This window comes from Mastomys coucha, unplaced genomic scaffold (genome assembly GCF_008632895.1).
Source record: "Mastomys coucha isolate ucsf_1 unplaced genomic scaffold, UCSF_Mcou_1 pScaffold6, whole genome shotgun sequence".
Classification (NCBI taxonomy): Eukaryota; Metazoa; Chordata; class Mammalia; order Rodentia; family Muridae; genus Mastomys; species Mastomys coucha.
The window spans coordinates 97967790-97989118 of NW_022196912.1; the positions used below are offsets into that span (position 1 = coordinate 97967790).

The following is a 21329-nucleotide window of genomic DNA, read 5'->3' on the forward strand; positions in this document are numbered from 1 at the left end:
GACAAGGCCATTGCATTCTCAGCAGTGAGAAGAGGGAGGCAGTCCACATGCTGACATTTGACTGTCTCGGTAACAACTCAGTATAATGGCCCTCATGCTCCAATTTGGAGCATTTTAGGGTGACGGCTGTATTGGCCTTCACGTTCCATTCTCTCTGGCATGATACGTGACTATGTAAAATCTGGAGTGAGGAATGAAGAAAGGCCTCAGTCTTTGCTTGTGTAGAATGGGATGCTGGAGACAACGGTTTTTAGTAGCACCTGAGTGCCCTCTGATCTCTCTGGTCCAAGGCCAAGAAAGCCATGGAGGAAATGGCATCAAGTTTTAAATGGACACATTTATAACTTGCCATAAATCCCTGCCATCCTCCCAAGAGGGCTGTGACAAGTCTTCACTGACTATTAGTTTGGCGATTGACCAGTTCCAAATGACAGAAAGCAGTGTGGAAGGTTTCTCCCCCTAGCCCCACCAGGTGGTGCACTAACCTGATTTTGGAAACAATGTAGAGTATCTAACATTTACTAGCAGGGGAGGTGGAGAAGTGGCACAATATGTATTTGTTTTCTACTATGATCATAATAAATGTCAAGCTTTGTGAACAATGAAGCTTCCAAAAGATCAGACATCTGAACTAGGTTTGTCTGGGCTACAAGCAACATGCTGGCAAGCTTGTTACTTCTTTGCCTGGGTTCTTAGAATCTGTGTTTTTCCAGAGGTTGCCTGCCCTCTTTGGCTTCTGGTTCCTTCCTCCAGAATTGCAAATGGGAAATCCTGTCTTTGACCCTTTTCTACTCTCATACCACTCTCTAGCCAAATATAACAAGGAAAGCCCTATGCTATTGAGAACTGTAAATAAATGGGGCACATCTGAAAAATCCAGAACACTTTCCCATTTCCAGGCCCCTAACCTTTCTTTCATGATCCTGGTACCACCTAAGGCAACACAGTCTTAGGTCCCAGGCATTAGGGTGTGTTCATTTGTTGGAGAAGAGCATTTTTCTGTTTTTCCTACTGTATATTAAACTAATATACATGTGACATGGGGCTACTTTCTGTACCCTTTTCCACTTCATTAAATGCTTAGATGAATTCCAGTTCCCCCTGGGCATTCCTTCATCCACTGATGTGGAGATCCAGGCAGCCAGATGTGGAGCAAGAACACCCGGCTTTCCTGGCGCTCATCTCACTATTTGACTAGTCTCTTGTGTCTTTGGACTATTTACCTCCTTCCCCCATCAGCACCAACACTGGCCTGCTGTTCAGTAAAGAATAAAAGTCCAGAAGCAGGTGACACGCACACCTGAGATGATAATGAAGCATTGAAGGCTTCAGAAGTGTTGGGAACTTTTACTGGCCAGTGTCATCTGTGATCCATTCATTATGGCTAGCCTTCGGTGGTCAGACACTCCAGTCCCGTGCAGTACACAGCCCTCCCAAGGGGTCAGCTCGCTTGTTCTGCAGAGCAACAGCAGGTTCCGGTGTCTTAAAACAAACAAAAACAGACAAGGCTGCGTCCAGCTTCGGCCTCCCCACCGATCTCGAGGTAAAGGTGCTCTCCCTGAGGTGTCATGAAGCTATTCAATAGATGTCCTGGAATCCCATTCTCTCTGTGTTTCTCTTCAATTAAATGGGAGAAAATGTTCCCGTGAAAGTAACTTAGGAAACGGTGCATGTGGTCATAGTAAAACCATAGCCGGAAGCAGCCAGTGGTTTTCATCCATCTGCCTGGCACAGCCCAGAGGCCTGCCAGGCCTGATCCTTGGAGAGCCATCTCCGGTCTCAGCTGGTGCTTGAGTGCCTGTGGAGTTTTTCCTTACATGTAGTTATTAAACATTATGAAATCTTGATATGTCTTTTTATGGAACGCAGTCTCAAATCGAGATGCCCTTGGGTGTAAACACCGAATTTACTTTGGACTGTGGTGGAGCACTTGAGTTGTTTGCTGAATGCTTAATATTAATGAGGGCTCCACGGTAAGCAAAACAGTCTAATGGGAAACGCAAATACAAATTGATATGATAACTGAAATCAAGAAGAGACAGAGGTCTTATAAGAGCTTCAGACAAGATACTCTATGACACTATAAACAGACTTTAAGCAATGTTGTTAAATGTGAGCATTTCCCCCTTTAAGAATATCTTGCAGAGCTGGGCAGTTGTGGCGCACGCCTTTAATCCCAGCACTTGGGAGGCAGAGGCAGACGGATTTCTGAGTTCGAGGCCAGCCTGGTCTACAGAGTGAGTTCCAGGACAGCCAGGGTTACACAGAGAAACCCTGTCTCCAAAAAACAAAAACCAAACAAAAAAAAAGAATATCCTGCAGGTAACAGTGTAGAAAACAGGTCAGAGAGGAGCCCGGGCATGCCTCCTTCCTGTCATCATGAATGTTCATACCTATAGGTTCTTTGGAGCAAATAAGGCTGGTAGGTTAACACCCCTCCATTCTATCCTCCTCCCATGCCTCCATGTGCTATAGGGGCTGGAAAAGCCAAGCATCTTTGTTCCCCATCCTTTTTTGTAGCTCAAGGTAGTGGTGTGACTCTGTTTGGGCTGAGATTTGAGCCAATATCTATTGGGGTCTTCTGGAAGGAAACAAATATGGACTCCTCCCCTCCCCCCATTTTGTTTGACCATTAACAGAGATGTGAAGCTTCTCCATGAAATGAGGCACTGTAGCAATGTCAGCTGCCACCCCAAACGTTGTTCCTAGGGGAGAAAACTTGCAGGCTGCTAGTATTGTCATCACTGACCCGGGGATTCAAACATCAGTTTCCCTCAAAACCATTAACTAGCATTGCTATAGCTAGAAGATGAAATCCCAAGATTCATTTCTGGCCTTGAACTGGGACGGCAAAAATGGGTGGTGAGTCCAAAATGTTGGAATCCATCTCTTAGTGTTTCACTGTCTCCAGTATATCCTTAACCCACAAGCCTGGATCCCTGAATCACTAACCGTAGTGTCCATTATGAAAGATGATGGACTCTTCTGCCTGCTTTTGGTATGCTGTGTATACAATGTGTGTGTGTGTGTGTGTGTGTGTGTGTGTGTGTGTGTGTGTGTGTGTGTGTGTGTATACAATGCATGTGGGCATGTGGACAGACATGCATATGGATGAGCAATCATAAGTGAGGATGCAGGTGCATGTGTGTCATGGTGAACATGTGAAGGTCAGAAGATCATTCTCATCTTCTACCTTGTTTGAGACAGTGTCTCCATAATTGTTCACTGCTGTATATGGGAGAGTAACTGACCCATTCTTCTATTGGGCATTCTTCGATCTCTGCCTCCCTCTCACTTAGGAGCACTAGAGTTACAGATACATGCTGTATGCCCAGCCTTATGTAACCTCTAGGGGTTCAAACTTGGGTGCTTATACTTATAGAGCAAGAACATTACCCACTGGACAACCCCCCCCCCCGAGCCCACCCACCTGCCTTTTTAACTATAGACACTAACACAGGGCCTGACATTAAAAGTAGTTACGTGAACCTGAATACAATTAAGAGCTGGAAAAATAACAGTTCTATTATTTTCTTTTTATGGACAAAAAGATACAATGTGATCTTCTGGGAGCCAGATGGAAGAGATCAAGCTCAGTGAAGCATACACATTTCACATTGTGAATTGTGATTGTCATCAGCCAGCTCAAGTTCCTGCCTCTGGGCTGACAAGAGGGTGTCCACAGAACCAATTTCACTCATTCACAGGCACGAGGAAAGAGAATGTCTTTAATTAAATACAAGAGCCAAAGTAGAACCAGGTGGCTGATTGCAAAGTCAAGGTGAAACACTTGGATAAGAAGGTCTCCATGCCAGAGGCCCAGAGCATCAGTTTGTTTATGTGGTCATAATTTTTATAAATTCATAACTTCCTTCCTTAAAGTTATAGGCATTTTTCTTTTCAATAATTGCACTATAATTTTCCCACACTTGACATTTTTTAATCCTTTGCTGAGGAAACACTGCATGAGATAAATAAATTAGTTCATTGGCTCATTAAATTGCACAAACAATACTAACATGGCCCCTTTATCATTTTGGACAGGAATGTCATCCAGAAAGGCAGAGATGAGCAGGCCTGAGCTGACCAAGAAGGGCTGGTGCCAGGGGCTCTTGGGGCTACCTACATCTTTGTCTGGTTCTGACATCACCCGTCTAGTGTAGTCTGTGAAAAAAATCAGGACTTCCCCATCCTACCCAATCCTACCTCCAACCTGTGATGCTGTCACCCCTCAGATACAGTTTTGCATTGGGCGGGTCAAAACAGCCTCTCATATTTTCAAACTGGATTATCCACTTAGTAAACACACATATAACCATAGAGACAGGATCGTGAGGTCCCTAGAGAAGTGAAACACTTTGAAAGAGGCTGCAGGTCTCTCTAAACCCCAGTCCAGTCATGTGGTCTCAAGGTGGCATGCTCAGCACTAATTCAGTGAATCGTGTCTATTGCTTATGTAAAAGAAAGCCCAGTGAGTAGTGTAATGGTGGCTGCCCTTCTGTTATTTGGAGGAGTCCTGTACCTGTGCTGGGTGCTGAGCTCCTTGTAGAAGAGCCCCGTTATTACTGAGGCTCACCCAGGCAGAACCAACCAAGCTGGCCAGATGATTTCTCTGCTTCACCTGGCTGTCAGATAGGGGCCACCTGCTCCTTGATTGGCACAGGGGCACATAGGTCCAAACATGTTCCCTAAGACATGGGTCTTCATAATCAAAGGATGTCAGGAAACTTACTGTGTTGTTCCCTGGGAATGGAAGTTGTCAAAATGATATGCAACTGAACAGTCAGGAAAATATAAGTCAGTGTCTGTCTCCCCCACCCCCAGGGAGATGAAGAAGGGTGGTAGCTAAGGTTTTCTAATGAGCTGAGAGGGCAGTAAAGTTCCAACTTGATAGATCCTGATGACATCCTGCATTCGGGAAGACTTGGGTGGCAATTGCAGCTTTGTCATGTACCAGCTCTGAGGCCTTCTGAACCTCCATGTTGACCCTCTTTACTATAGAACTTTTAAGACTGAGAAGCAAATTAGACATCTGTTTAAGGTATTTGACGATTCTTCTCGGTGTTCTTATACGTTCCTAAGGCTCTCTTGTAAATTCTTGGGAAATTCTCCAAAATCCATGACAAGGAGCTTCAGAGAGAGTGTGTTGTAGTGGGTGATGGTCCAGCATCAGGTAGAGCTGCCAAACCCTTGTCTGACACAAGGGTGGAATCAGCCACATTAGCCAGGACAGTATATGAGTGTTTTAAAGTAGATGGTAAATGCTGTCTTTATCTTGAATTTCTACATTCGTAAAGGGGTTGGTTCCAAAGGCGCCCTAAATCTAATATATCCATTCTGATTGCCTGCCAAATATCTGTTGTGGCTTTGGCAATTCTTAAAAAGTGCCTTTTGTCAGAGCCTCACTATATTTTGCTGTAAAGTAAACCATCCCAGGGTCAGTGGCATAGAAACACTGGCTTCTTACTTCCAAGTAAGCAAGGAAGCTGAGTTGCCTAAGATAGGGGGCCATTCACTGAGGATATGTCACATATTTTGGGGGATATCGACTATCTAAGGTCAAGTGCTGGCATGCACAGGCACCTGATGAGCACACATCACACTGCATTCAGGACCAGCAGCCAGGCAAGTCTCATGACCAAAGGTCAGTAGGCAGATTTTATGTCCACCTCGAGGCCAGGGCAGGAACTACAGTGTTATCAATACTGCAGCAGAGTCAGGCATTAGGACCAGCAATTCCTTCTCTGTACTTGTGATGCTGTGAAAGGCTCAGCATGGAATCCCTTTTACAGTCCAGTGAGGAATTGGCAATTGGCAGTCCTTTTGTTATTGCAGCCCCACCTAGACACCCAGGTCTCACTCTGTAGCCTGGCTGACCTTGAACTTGTGATGATCTCCTCTCTACTTCTCTAGTGCTGGGATTACAGGCATATGCAACTACACTCAGCAAGACTGGTCTTTTGATTGGTTACTACCTCTGACGAGCAGTACACTTCTTGGTATATTGTGGACCAACATAATGAGATCCAGATGTCTTTAGTAAACACATCCTTCTGAGATTCCATCACATGGTGAAGCCACTGGGCAGAGGAGAAAGGAGACATGGGGAACTCCTCTGTGCAGCCAGTTCTTCCCATTTGGCCCACAGCGGCAGAGAGTGAATATCACTGCTGTCTAATGCCTATCAGAAGTCTAACGGAATTGAATTATCAGCTTCCCACCAATCCTCAAAGGTGTTTCTGGTTTTCTCACAGCAACCATCAAAGTAACGGATGCCTCTGGTTTCAAAGAGCACATTAGATCAAAGGCTAGATTACTTTTAAAATGTGATCATTTTTCTAGCAATAGCTCTCCTTGGCCATTGATGAGTGATACTCTGGGTGGTTATTTGGTTGAGTTTAGCATAGACTCGAGCAGTAGCTGAGGTAGATAATGGAAATGGGAGTTAGAGTACTTCTTAGACTGTAATTAAATAGAACATAGATTATCAGGCTGCAGAAAGACTCTCCTGCCTGTGAGATACTCACTGTCATCTGAAGGGCCAGAGTCATAGGATTCTTTCTCAGTCTCTTATTCATTCATTCATTCATTCATTCATTCATTCATGTATTTATTTAGTGATGCTTGGGATGGGACGCAGGGTATTTCACATTCTAGACAAGTCTTCTGCCTTGGAGCCGCATCCTCAGCCCTTCTTTCTCAGTACTTTTGCAGGAAAAATAAGAACTCTTCAGGGAAGGGTGGCTTTCACGCTTGGCTGGCTTTCTGTGACTCCTGTTATAAAGCAGAGTAACTCAGGGTTAAAAACTCGAGCCCTGGAATCTAAAACTAGACTCTAAATTGGCTCTGCCACTGGGCACCTACAGGACCTGGTGACGGCTGAGACAGTTCTTAGCCTCTGCCATTGCCATTGGTATTGACTACAGATGTTCAGTTTCCCGCTCCTGGCAACCAGAAGGTATGGTGCCCTCGGTCCTGGCTTGGGTGTCTAGTTCTAATCAAAGACTTGTGAGCAAGTATATTCTATGTGTGTTGAAGATAATGTATTCTGAATACCTGGTAGGCATTCTTACCGTCTTAGTGGTGGCAATGATATTACAGCATGTCCTAACTCTATCTAACAATACATCTACTGCTACCAAAGCCATTGCTAGTCCCGTGTCTTTGAGAAACTCAGTTACCCTTGAAATGCCATCATACCATGTGGAACTCGAGGAAAGGAAGTTATAGCTGAAGTTTCTGTCTTTAAAATTATGTGAACCCAATAAGGACTGACTCAGAGAATTCATCCCAAGATATTTCTATTAGTTACAGAATTAAACTATGTCAATCGTACATGCTAGCCTCTCCCCTTCTCTAGCTACTCCACCTCCTAGAACAAAAAGATCTATATCCTTGTTACAAATGTTCCTAGATCCTGTTGTGGACATTTCTGCCTAGGAAATTACATTGGCTTGTGAATCCATGTCTATAGGTGTGTGTCCTCCTTAGCCGATCACTCCCCTGCTCTGTTTCCACCAATAGGACTGCTGCTGCCCACTGTGGTCTTTCTCCCAAAGGCATTCCTGCCTGAACTTCCCAATGACTGGTTTGTGTTGACATTTTAGGGTGAACCTTAGGAAACTGCCATTTCCTCAGAGTCAAATCTAATAGTTTTTTATGGCATAAATTTACTTTGAGAAAGAGGAGAAACCTCATCACCCATCATGTTCATGTTGGTATCCTCCTATTCATGACCCGAATCCCTTCTCTTCCTTTCTTTATTCAGTAAAGGTTTGTGCCTACAGAACACGCTGTGATGTCCTCACACCCAGTAGACACTGAGGTTGTTTCCCAGCTGACCCAGGTTTTCCCTGACGCCTGTTATTAACACTTATGTTTTACACACTGGGACTATTTGAAAAAGGCTTCCTTTCTTACAAACATGCAAGAAAACAACTAACACCTCTTCTCTTCAACCTCTTTCAGATCGAGGACATCATTACAAAGATGCAAGATGACAAGACAGGGGGTGTGCCCATCAGAACAGTTAAGAGCTTTCTCTCCAAAATCCCCAGTGTCGTCACAGGTAACATATCCTTAGAAGGTGTCAGTGACAACCAGAATGACTATTAAAGACTTATGTGATTTAAATAGTGATCCATATCAATGGGTGTCTAGGGATCCGAAGAGTAACATGAAAACGTCTATGAGGATCTTGACTCAAAGCCCCTCTTCGTCTTGGTTTTTAGTAAAAGCCTACACTTTGCACATCATTAAGAAGCACTGTAGTGTTATGAGCCTTTCAAGCATGTGTAGCTACTGCCTCTGGGGGTAGATGAACTGACAGGTTAGCAGTGTGGCCTGTGGCTATAAACAAATGCAAACGTGCTCATAAACATTAAGCAGGCTTCATTTTGTTGGGGCTTGTTTGTTTGCCAGTTTCATTCGGAACGTGACTGTACTATATAATTCAGGCTGACCTTGAAATTATGATCTTCATGCCTCTGTCTCCCAGTGCTAGGATAACAGGTATGTACCATCATGCCTAGCTCCATTTAAGCACATTTATAGGAAAGTTTTGTGTCTTAAGAAATGCTCAAATTCTATAAAATGCTTTTACTAAGTTTTTTAATCTACTGTGCTCCAACTCCTTTTAAAAAGGAATTTTAAAATATTGCTCTGCATTCTGTTACTTTTTTGTGGTTCAATATAGTCAAGCTTATTTCTTTAAAAATTAAGACTTTTTATTTTTTTAACTGTGTGTGCACACATGCATACATACACAAGTAGAGGTGTCCATTAGAGCCAGAAGAAGTCGTGAACTGCCCTGCAGCTGGGGTTGCTGGCGGTTGTGAGCCTCCCAGTGTGGGTGTGGGAACTGAACTCAGGCCCTCAGCCGAAACAGCATTGAACTCTCAACTGCTGAGTTGCCTTTCCAGCCCTCTCTTAAAATCTTTATTTTAAAATATGTTAGACATGCCTATAGTTACAAAAAAATCATAGAAAAGTCACATAGCATTTTGACTTATAAATAACATCAACATCTTAAAGTCCTTTTTTTTTTTTTTTTTTTTTTTTTTTTTTTTTTTTTTTTTTTGAGACAGGGTTTCTCTGTGTACCCCTGGCTGCCCTGGAACTCACTCTATAGATCAGGCTGGCCTCGAACTCAGAAATCCACCTGCCTCTGCCTCCCAAGTGCTTGGATTAAAGGCGTGTGCCACCACTGTCTAGCAGAGTCCTCTTATTAAGTGCTAATAAATTGAATTCCCCTCCCTGTTTGTCCTCTATTTTGGTTAAATAAGTCATTGTTTTTCTTCATAGCTTTCTTATGGATTGTATATCCCTTGCTATCCAAACAAATAAGTAAATGGACTTAGGCAAAAGTTTTGGTGGTTCTTTTATTTCCAAAATGTAGCTATTTGCTTTCTAAAATTGAGGAGCCATCAGCATGAGGTATCTGTCATGAACCATGATAGCTAGAATGACAACTTAAAATATTCGGGTGATGCTGGTATGACATGGGGGAGTTGGAGCTTTTTCTTCTTGTTGATGGGAGTGTGAAATGTTGCAGCTACTCTGAATGGAGTTTGGCAGTTTCTTAGAGATGTAGACATTGCTTATGCCTCCTGTGTATTTACTCACTAGATCTGAAAACATGTCTTTGTGAGAGGTTTTCCCCTTTTAGAGCAAGTTGATTTTGAACTTGCTATGTACTCTAGGCTTGCCTTGAACTCTTGTCTCAACCTCCCAAATATTAGATTTACAAATGTGTGCCATCATACCTGAAAATAGATGCATCAAAGAAACAACAAAGATAAAGAAACAAACAAACAAAGATATCTTATATTGTTGTAAGCTGTATCAGGTAGAGGAGATTCCTTGGCTCAGTATATAGGCTTATGGAAGTTGTGAGCTTGAGAAAATACATCCAAGAATAGTGTTGGTCAGGCTAGAGTTGAGGTTGGGAAGAGCATCGGATGGTTCTGTCTAGGACAAAGTTTGAAATGAGGGATAGAATATCTGGAGACATTTTATAGAGAATGTATAAATGGAGGAGTCATGATGTCCAGGGACTTGACAGGATGCTACAACTTCCATGTATTTATCTATAAGGTACTTCCTACCTAGTTAAGAGATAACCTGCTGGCCCACACCTTCTGTGACTTTGAGTTTAAAGTTTCCCCCATTGAGATATCAAGGAAATTTTTTTCACTCCTCCTATTAGGAACTCCTAAGTAAATTCTTAGATAATCCTTGGGTAAAGTTGATAAAGAAATGCCTGCTACTCCATCTGTGTCTAGCTAGGTTGGGATTGGGAAGGCCCCAAAGGTAATATACTGAAATAAGAGATGGGCATATTTAGGAGAAGAAGAAAGGCAAACTATTCTAACACAATTGCATTCTTAAAAGATGAGAAATGAGGAACTGCAAGGGTGAGACTTAGCAAACAAATGTTCCTGTGAGGGAAATGGATGGGCAAGGGAGAGCAAAGTCAAGGACAAAGAAGAATCCATTATCAGATTATCACCAAGACACATCCACTTAGCAAGCCTCATTTGCAAGAAGCACAGAGCCATGCCTTAGCAGCTCCCCATGCAGAGGTGTAGATTCTAAGCACAATGTCCACAGAAGGTCACTTCAATGTCACTCCAACTCCCTCCTCTCTGGATAGCAGATGAGTCTCCTCAGATCTCCTTTCCTGAATAGTAACTGGGTCACAAAGATGATAATTGAAGCAAGAGGCAAGTTTCCCAAGTTCCCAGTTTCCAACCCTATCTACTCTCCACCTGTCCAGCGGGAGACAGACAGATCCTGGGCAGCATGCCTGCCAACTCCATGAAAGCGGCCATATCACACAGCCTTGCCCAGCTGCCACTGACAGCCATTCCAAGATAATTCCCCAATGCCTGAATGTCCAAAAGAATTTTCCAGCAAATCTGAAGATTAATCTCCTCCAAGCTAACCTCAGAAATCCAATTCCTAGCATATAGGAGCCCTAAGAGACATCTAATCTCACTTGGTTTTACAGGCAGGAAATCTGAGTCCCATGATATGATGCAGTATGTTAAAAAAAAAAAAAAAAACCTATAGAGACAGAACCCAAACTTGAATTTGGATTCCTTACCCATTACAAACCACTCATACACAAAATTGTAGACTCTTAAGTTGCAACATTCCCTTAAATGCCTTATGCATTTCTCTAAACAAGAGAATCACTTGTGTGGCTTCTTAAAGATACAGTCCCCGGGCACCCTCTTGGGCTTGGACTCAGAAATCTCTGTTTTCAGCAGCTTCCCAGGTTGTCTCTACAGCCTGTCTGTATTTGGAAGCCTAATAATCCCTGCCAAGTTCTCCGAGATCCTGCTTTAATAACCTCCAATGATGAATGTTCTCATCTCTCATCCCAGCCTCAGACAACGTTGACCTTTGAAAACTTCTCCCTTATAATGAATTGAAAGTTCCTTGCCTCCCTGTTGCTTCAAGTCATTCATCTCCATTCTACCTCCCTCTCCTAATCAAAGAAAAGAAGTCTGGGTTTGATTAAAATTATACTCAGTTTGCTCTCCTTTTACTGTACAAAAAAATTTCAGAAAATATTCCAGGTATACACATATGTTTATTTAAAACATCCCAGCATGATTTGCCCATGTGCATTTCTATCTTTGTCTTAGCCCACAAATTCATTCACTGAGCTTGATGGCAATGTGAACATTTTATGGCTTTTCTACTGCATTTATTGGTAAGAGGTTTTGGAGAGAGTGTGCAGGGCTGCAAACTGCCTCTGTGACTTTGAGCTAACCACCAGCTTCTTTGGGCCTCTGTTTTCTCATCTGGATTAAGTGTTGTCTAAGGTCCTTCTCACTCTTGCCTTCCATGGCTCCACTGGCAGCCTGGACTGAAGAAAGTATGGAGCCTCTTCCTGCCAAGTCTAGGAACGACGACGGTGCATAAGCCAGTCTGAGTTCCACTTTTACTGCCCCGACCAATGTGACTTGGCTATCACACCTTCTCTTTCACGGTTGTACTTTTTTATTTTCTGCTTAAAGAAGTTCATTTTAGTAACAACATCCTGAAATATGTCAAGTTGTAATTGTGGAAGGAAAAAAGCAGAGCTCTGATGTTCTTGCCCTTCATGTCATTAAAATCTGGCTCTAAATGTCACATTAATTCATCTCTCCACATTTTCCCTTGTTTGATTTTTCCTTTCTCTTATGAAAAGAAATCCTAAGTTGAATGAAGGACAGCTCATTTATTAAAAGTGAAAATATATCATATAACCCGCTAATTGTGTTCTAAAGCTTATTTTTTTAAAACATCTCTACATACACACACACACAAAATGTTTTACAGTGAGATAAAAATGAAATCCAGATAAGTTGTCATTGACTCTGAGATAATGAGCCTGTTTTAAAGGAAGGACCAAAACACTAGTGTGGGCACTGGTCCCTGAGCACAATGGCTACCAACTTCCTTAAGTTGGCTGTCCTTTCTAGACACTATAAAGAGTTGCATGGAGGAAGACTAACAAAAGTATTTTATATAAAACTTAGGGTACAACTCATAACTACTCTCTCTGCTCCTAAGACATCATTTTCTAGACGCAAGAGCATCTTCCGCTCAGTATCTTCTACAGCATTCTGCCCTGCATATTCCTCAGGTATATGTCCTTGGAGTGCTATTCTAACTGAAAATTAATAATAAATAGAAACACATGTTGAGCTTAAAATAGCTAACTTCTGTTGACTATTAATAGTACATAGAACCTTCTTACCTTTACGCTTGCATGTGTAAATGTACTGCTAAGATGGACAGTGGGGGCAGTGGGAATAAGGCATTCTTCAGGGTCCATTTTCTATTACTGAACTGGATAGCTAAGATTGGATGGTTATAAAGGACAACAATCGTTATTCTGACTCACAGATGGCGGCTGGAGTCTAGGTGCTTGGTGCTACAATCTGGGCAGCTTCTGGTGAGGGCCTCCTTAGCTTCAGGTCATGAGGGAAAATAGAAAAGTAGATATGTCAGAAAGAGTAAAAGGAGCCAAATTCACACCACAAACAACCCATTGCAGGGGAAGGCATTAATCCTTCCCCTCCTGACTGAAGCTCCACCTCATACCCGCCGCTGCAGCTAGGGAGCATGTTTCCCCAGTAGAACTTTAGGTTGGAGCAAAACAACCAACCAACCAAACAAACAACATGCATCTAAACTGTATCTGATTTTCTAAACAATCCTTCCAGGATCAAAATGTTTCTTCCCAATAAACAAAGTGAGGAGGGCTCCTGCAGAAATACTGGGAATGATCATGGGTCATACAGAAAGTGGGGATTGACCCCCCATTCCTGGCTGGATTCTTATTGAACTGTTGAACCCATAACCCTTCCTTCCCTCTGAATAATAATAATAATAATAATAATATCCATCAGATACATCTGGGAGTTTGTGGGTTTGCTTCCTAAACCAGAGACCTATGGAGTCTATTCACCAATGACTAAATATGGTCCACAAAGTGACATGATGTGCCAGAACCCCTGTGACTCTTGGGATCAGACAGAGTGGAAAGATGAAGGGCTGTCTCACCAAGAAGTCCTTGAAATGGGGCTGGTAGATGGGAAAGAAGTTAAGATGTAAATAGAATGTGGATTTTTAAACTGGAAGAGTGTACAATTAGATAAAAAGCTAATGATTTGGACCATGGTGTCATTCAACAGTAGAGACAGAGATTGGACTTTTTATAAAAACAGTTTTTGAGGAAAATAATGAGGAAAAAGGAAAATCACTTCATGGCAGGGTCTGAGTTTACACAGTCTCAAGTGACAACAGGAGGCTTGGATTTCTGTGCTTAGTCACAGGACCATCTAGATGTCACAATGACACTTCTTGGTACAGCTCGCTGAAGCAGTTACCATGTAGAGGACATTTCTACAGGCCATGAACCAGAAAGCAAGAATCTAGTAGGTGAGCTGGCACAAGGAGTAGCTTTTCTCACAGAACATCTATCTGCCTGGCAAAGGTCTACATTTTTAAAACGTGTGTGAGTGTGTATTTGTGTGTGTGTGTGTGTGTGTTGTGAGAGAGAGAGAGAGACAAAGACAGAGAGACTGAGACAGACAGAAATAGGCACAGAGAGAGAGAGAGAGCAAGGGAAGAAGAGAGAGAGAGAGAGAGAGAGAGAGAGAGAGAGAGAGAGAGAGAGAGCTTGTGTTGTATATAAATGAGAAAGTGTGCCGCGGGCCGGGTCAGTCGAGGGTCCCTCAACCCGTGGGAGAAATCGAGGTCCCGGTAATCAGGCCAGCAAGGAGTTGGCGGATGACACATAGACACGGATACAAGGGAGTGTTGAATCTGAGTGTATTCTCAAAGTAGGCATCAGACTTTTATGGTCATTACAAAAAAAAAAGAAAAGTCAGGCGGCATAGCAAAACATAATGGTCAAGGTACATCAAGGTCATCTGAAGCACAATGGTTCTATAGAAAAGTATATACATGTAAATTGACAGGAACAGTGGTTGCAACTGAAAGAAAGTCAGCTTTATCTAAGGTCATCTTAATCTTAGAAGCCAGGTGCAAAGACTTTCCATTCCAGTCTATTGTATAGTATAGCCCAATGGTCCTTAGTAAACACCCAACTATGCCAATCTTCTGGGCTAGCAGAGATATGCCCCAGGGGTCCCATTCTTGCTAACCTTACCAAGAACAATACAATAATCTAATTCCTGGGAGTGACTCAGCTGCAATTCTAATGTGGCCTGCCATATGTGACTGTAATGAGGATTCTTAGTTGAACTTGCCCTGGGATAATTAACTCTTATTTAGTAAACTCCAATGTCGGACCTCCTTCACTATCTCCCTAACAATGCTGGAAGCAATTAGTCTGAATGGGTAACATTTTTTACGAAATTCCAAGCCGAGGTTCAGCATAGACTAGGATGTTGGAACATTTGTGGAGGACAGAAAGCAGCGTCCAATTTAGCTTAGCTATTAGCAAATCATTCCTTGGGGGCACCTCTATACCTAATACAGAAAGAAAGCACATGAGACCCTCCATCGACTATCACAAGGACAAATCTAGCCCACTTCCGAGTTAGGGAATGGCAAAAGGGCTCCAGGAGACTAACTTTTCGCCTCAAGAACTGCTGTCATACAGACTCCACTGCAGTGGGTGTGGCAAAAGACATTTATAGTAACAGAAATGTCTAGAAGCCTTTGTGAGGGGGAGGTGGTAGGGAAATGGTGTTGACTTCAGCTAGGGACAGAACAGGTAGGAGAAGACAATGAAAAGTCTCCCTGGATTATTCATAATCCTGAATTCTGGTCTCCTCTTGCTAGTTTATCCCACTAAACCTCTTGCAGCCCTGAACTCCAAATAAATAATTTCAAGTCTCTCTGGTATAGCCTTAGGTAATGAAAGACCCCCAGAACTGGGGAGATCCTTACTCAAGTTTCGGGATGACACGACCACCCAATGACTCACGAGAGACCGAACTTGCTGCAATCACATGAGGTTTATTGGGGATACAGGTACCGGGGGTTGATCTCGTGACCTTGCCAGTCAGAGGAGTTCGACCCGGAACACAAGAAGTATAGGGTATTTAAGGGAAGCTGGGGACAGAGGGAAAGTTACCAAGGAAATAAAACATAAAAACAGTGGAAAATTTCAGAGGGACCTGACCCAACGTATTCAGTTAGGGAGGGGAACACATTCATTCTAGGAATGTAATCTTCATCTACTGGTTGACATGGTGGAGAGTCTCATAAACCACTAGACCATCATTCTTAGTTCTGCCCTCATTGTGGATCATTCAGGAGGGGCAGGTATCGGGAACCAGAGCCCTGAGGCTCTGGGTTCCTGGAACTGGCTATTTTATATTTCTGGTTGGCTACAGTGGCCCTCCATGTCCTTTTAGGTAAAGGTTATACACCATACATTTGTATTAAATGCCCTCATTTTAAATTCTAAGATTCTCCAGCCTTTCAGTACCAGAAATGAGCACATCTCATTCTGGAGGAAGATGCTTCGTTTAGAAGAATTGTATTCATTCATTCATTCATTCATTCATTGTGTGTGTGTGTGTGTGTGTGTGTGTGTGTGTGTTTAAGCATGTGTGCTTTGGTATGTATGGAGGTCAGAGGACAACTTTCAGGGGTTGATCCTCTCTTTCCATGTTGTCACGGCAGGGTCTTTTCCATGTTCTGCTGCTGTCTATGTGGCACGTTCCAGGCTAACTGGCCTCATGTAAGGTTGCAGGCGATTCTCCTCTCTGTGCCTCCCATCTTGTAGCAGGAGAGCTGAGACTGCAGACATGTGCCACTGCATCAGGGATTTTACAAGGACTCAAAGGATTAAACTTGGGTTGTCAAAATTTCATGGCTAGTACTTTACCCAATCTCTCTGGCCCCTAGTGGAAAACATTTTAAGTAATGATTTTCATTTTAAGTAAAGGTTTCCATAAGAATAAATAATCTTGGAAGCATGAAAAAAACAATATGAGTGAAAATCAAGAATTATGTTGGAGTTTAAGATTGTATAATCGATTGCAATTACATTTAGATTATAAAAGAATGATTAGATCCTGTCATAGGAAACCACCATCCTTGGGGATCAAAACTAATAAATATCTATGATTTTATATATTTAATCTAATTTTTAGAAAGATATAAGAGGTTTTTAGAAGTCTTTTAAATGATAGAAGATGAAGTAGTCCTCCATCCAAGAACTAGCCAGGTCTGACCTTGCTTAGCCTCTGAGACCAGACCAGAATCTGGGGCACATTCAGGTTGGTATGACCATTGACAAAGATGAACTAGTCTCCAAATGGACTAGAAAGTCTAATAAGGAGCCAAAGGAATATCTAGAAATGAAAAGTACAGTAGTTGACATTAGAAAGTGAACAGAAATGTCCAACTGCATAGCTAAGAAGTGACATTTTGACATAGCTAAAAAGAGGATTGACAAACAGAAGACAGCATAGATGAAAGTACTCAGGATGTGACCTGCAAAGGCAGTTTCAGGTGGTGCCTGAACAGGGACCTGAAATAAAGGGTCAGAATTGCAAGAAAAATAACAAAACCAAGTCAAATATTTCAATCAAGGTTCCACTTTACTCAGGGAGGCCAAGATTTTTATAGTCACACAAAAATAGAAAGCAAATCTCAAGGTTCCAAGATGTTTGCATAACAAAAACACTGCAGTTTGGGTCAGGCACCAAAGTCCCCAGAGACTCAAAAGTCTTTAGGCAGTAGGTGTTTTCGCATCTCAGTGGGTGGACTTCCAAGTGGCTACTTAAAAAAAAAAACAAAAAACAAAAAACAAAACAACAACAACAACAACAACAAAAAACTAACAGTCTACAGAGAGTTTTTGTTTTAGCTCTCCAGGTGGAGATAATAGGTTCTAGGCAGAGACTGTCAAAATGTCCACTGGCTTAGCTAAAGTGGGTGGTAACAACAAATGGAAGACAGCATAGATGAGAAAGTACTCAGGATGCGACCTGCAGAGACAGAAACAACTAACACAAAGAGGCGAAAATCTTGGACTCAAAAAGTGATACATTGTATCCCATAATCAATTTTTTTAAGAAGGAAATAATAGAGAATTTAGAAGACCCATTCTTCTCAGACTATCTCTTCTTTCTCATGTTAAGTGGCAAACGCAAAGAAGGTAAAAAAGAAAGAAATTCTTTTCTAGCTAGTGGCATCAACTTGTGGAACATGGAACAGCACAAGAAGATCTTCAAAATGACTAGAAAGAAAAGCAGACTGCCTACACGTTTAAAACTTACATAGATGATTTCTGTGTAAAGATGGAAGCTACACCACATTACAGAGTAAGAAGATCTTCAAATTCCTTAGTGAAAGCAACAACTAGGAATGCTATACGTAACAAAACTGTCTTTTAGCAACAGCAGCAACAACAAGCTATTATTCGGCCGGCCACTGGTGGTGGCGCATGCCTTTAATCCCAGCACTTGGAAGGCAGAGGCAGGCGGATTTCTGAGTTCGAGGCCAGCCTGGTCTACAGAGTGAGTTCCAGGACAGCCAGGGCTACACAGAGAAACCTTGTCTCACAAAAACAAAAACAAAAACAAAAACCAACAACAACAACAAAAAAAAAACCCAAAAAAACCCAAAACAAGTTATTATTCAAGAAACAGAAGCAGCCTATCTTTCTACATGCCATATTTCAGAAATACTGTGAAGTAAAGGCATACAAGTTGGGAGGAGTTGATTGATGGGTTGGCATGTTTTAGGCCGACACTATCCAGGATAATAGCCAATGCCCATCTATATATGTCTTTTAAAATTAATCAAATCAAATATTAAAAATCCAGATTTTAATACTTTTCAGACATTGATAAAAATCAAGAACTTCTGTTGGGGGTTGTTCTAGTGCTGCTATGTATTCAAATGCTAAATACTGGCCCCTCAAGATCTGGTTGCCCCAGACAAGTAGATATTCACATATACCAAGTGATTCATGCTATGTAAACGTCCCTCCCCAATTTAAAACTATTAGTTAAATAAAGGTGGCTACAGCAAATTATTGAGAATAGAAAAGATGGACTTTCAGTTACTGGACTGGGGGTTGCAGGTAGGGACCATGGGAAGAAGGAGAGAGTGAAGGAGGAAGAAGACAGAGAGAACAGGAGATCTCCATTAGAGTGATGGACCAGGAGCACATGCCCGAGTGGAATGCACCCCTAGAACAGACTGATGGAGCCGAAGTAACCTGGGCAAGATTCAAACAGCAAACATTTGGGAAGCACAGCTGGGAATTAACAGTCTAGCAAACAGAAGCATAGATTAGGAGTAATCCCCCAGTATTTATGCAAAAGCTGACAATCCATAGACTCTGACTCGATTATTGGGGCTGTTTGGGTTATATTAATAACTAATAGAGCTTATTAAATGATAAACTTCTGTTTATCATAAAATATCATTTTTAAAAAACCTAAAGCAATCACAGACTTGGAAAAGACATTCATAACCTGGTAAAACAAAACATTAGGAACATAGGAAATACTCCTATAAATTGAGATATTAACAGAATCATAGGAAAGTGGACAAAAATCACAGGCAAATATATTATAGAAGAAGAAATGTAACTCACCATTAAACCATTAAACGTACCACTTATCTAATGGCATCAATCGTCTCAGAAATGCAAACTGAACCTATTGAAAGACACCATTTCAACTTGCCAAATTGAAAAAACTCAACATCTTTGACTGTGCCAAGTACACACCGTGTATGAGAGAAATACTAATCTGGAACTAAGAGAGTGTGAATTGGCAACCCTCATTAGACACAACGTGGTGACAGTAGCTGTTCATGTTGAACTCATAAATATTCATGAGTTCTTGTTTTCACTTCTAGGGACATGTTATGGCCCAGGGAAGCCTTTGAGCAAGTATTCAGAGACACTTTTAACCCCACTCTCTGTGTCAGCAACATCTGGGGTAATCTGGGCATGGCTGTTGGCTGTGGACAGAAAAGGAAAAAATGCACAGGCAAAGAGCACAGTCATGAAGGCCAAGATCTATCTACTCCTTAGTGGGATACGACCCAGAAACAAAGTAGGAAGTGATAAATAAGATGCACCATGAGATACCATGAGATGACATGCATGAGATTCAAAAGTAGACAGAATTAAGTAATATGATACTTAAGGAGTCTCATGTATCTGTCTGAGAAGTAGAAATGAAAACTTGTACGAGTGCTTTTTCTTATTGGAAAAGCAGAAAAATAATAAGGTGCAGATGCAGAGGTATCTAGACTTTTTCTGGAAGATCAGAACATAGTGGTCATTTTATTATAATTTTAAAATGTCTGTACTTAAATTTTTTGTATACACTGATGTATTTCACAATAAAATTGGTTTTCAGGATTCTATGGCTTAGAACCTACAGACTTGTCCAAGTTGTCTGTACATGGCTGCATGTACTCAGGTGTGGCCACATGAACACAGGTGTGGTCACATGAACACAGGTGTGGTCACATGAACACAGGTGTGGTCACATATACACAGGTGTGGCCACATGAACACAGGTGTGGTCACATGAACGCAGGTGTGGTCACATGAACACAGGTGTGGTCACATATACACAGGTGTGGTCACATGTACACAGGAGTGGCCACATGAACACAGGTGTGGTCACATGTACACAGGTATGGCCACATGTACACAGGTATGGCACACTGTACACAGATGTGGTCACATATACATGAATACATATACATTATATATTCATTATACATTATATATATTCATTATACTATATATATATATGTACATATATATATGTATATATATATATATATATATATATATATGGCAGATTTATTAGAATGGTAGGTCTAGGAATCCTGTCATTGTTCAGTCCATGAGGCTGGATGTTTCTGCTGGTCTTCAGTTTATCCCCAAATCCCAAATAAGTAAGCTCTTATGCCAGTGAAGCAACGGACTTACCGGGAGAGCAAGGGCAAGCAGGCCGAGAGAGACAAGCTTTCTTCTTCCATGTTCTTTATACAGGCTGTCAGCAGAAAGTCTGACCCAGATTAAAGGTAGATCTTTACATCTTAAAAATCCAAATTAGAAGTGTGTCTTCCCCACTTCAAGTGATTTAATTAAGAAAAAAAAACAAAGTCCCTTACTGGTACACTCAGTCATTTGGGTTTTAGTTGATTCCAGATATAATCAAGTTAACAATCAAGAACAGCATCACACATTAGCATGCCTGGATAGGCACTGGGTTATTTACCCACATGCTACACTTTTGTAAACATACATGTAATATGATCCTTCTGACTGTTCCCTAGTCATTAAGCTACTCCACTTCTTAACAGTCATAAACAGGCAATGTGGAGTATTAGTCCAGTCCCAAGGAACACTGAAGAAAAAGACAGAGAACTCCATCATCAGTACAACATTCTCTCACCTAAAGCTCATGCTTTGTCCTTTTCAAGGGGGGATGGATCCTCTAAGGGCAAACCAAGGCAGAGCTGTGGGGGCTACACCACACATGCAGGCATTAAAGGGAGAGGGAGGGAGAATCTTTAGAGAATTAAGAATTCTAATAACAGAACTTTGCAAAAGTTCATCCACTTTATGTTGTCACCACAAGGTTCTAAACAACTGTGGTTTAAATGGTTTAAATATGGTTCAAATATTCCTCCCTCCCAAGTTATTTTGACCTAAGAATTCTATTTAATAAGACTATCTTCCACTTGAACACAGACTTAGATAGCCCACGCACAGTTCTGTAAGGTCTCCCAACATCTCAGTAAGGTGCACTCCTACTGGTTTGGGATTGGACACAATCCTGTCTCAAGCCTTAGTACCAGCT

The 21329-nt window shown here is 41.8% G+C and overlaps 1 protein-coding gene and 1 long non-coding RNA gene across 15 annotated transcripts in view; one reads left to right on the forward strand and one right to left on the reverse strand.

The window, feature by feature from the left end:
- Window positions 1–21329, forward strand: part of Rgs6 (regulator of G protein signaling 6) — a 559464-nt gene that overhangs the window by 342260 nt on the left and 195875 nt on the right. For all 12 annotated transcript variants that reach the window (XM_031356050.1, XM_031356047.1, XM_031356049.1 and 9 more), the window contains exon 3: window positions 7969–8068. In XM_031356050.1, the coding sequence (XP_031211910.1) occupies window positions 7969–8068 (100 nt within the window). The remainder of the gene's footprint in view (window positions 1–7968; window positions 8069–21329) is intronic.
- On the reverse strand, window positions 6594–21057 carry LOC116079900. Of its 3 annotated transcripts, none has more exons than XR_004114200.1 (4): window positions 20922–21057; window positions 20453–20531; window positions 12902–12968; window positions 6594–6774 (listed from the first exon to the last, which is right to left on the reverse strand). It is a non-coding gene; the product is annotated as an uncharacterized LOC116079900 (long non-coding RNA). The 3 variants fall into 3 exon arrangements; XR_004114199.1 differs by having other exon boundaries at window positions 20453–20561; window positions 20922–21053; XR_004114198.1 differs by having other exon boundaries at window positions 20453–20595; window positions 20922–21045.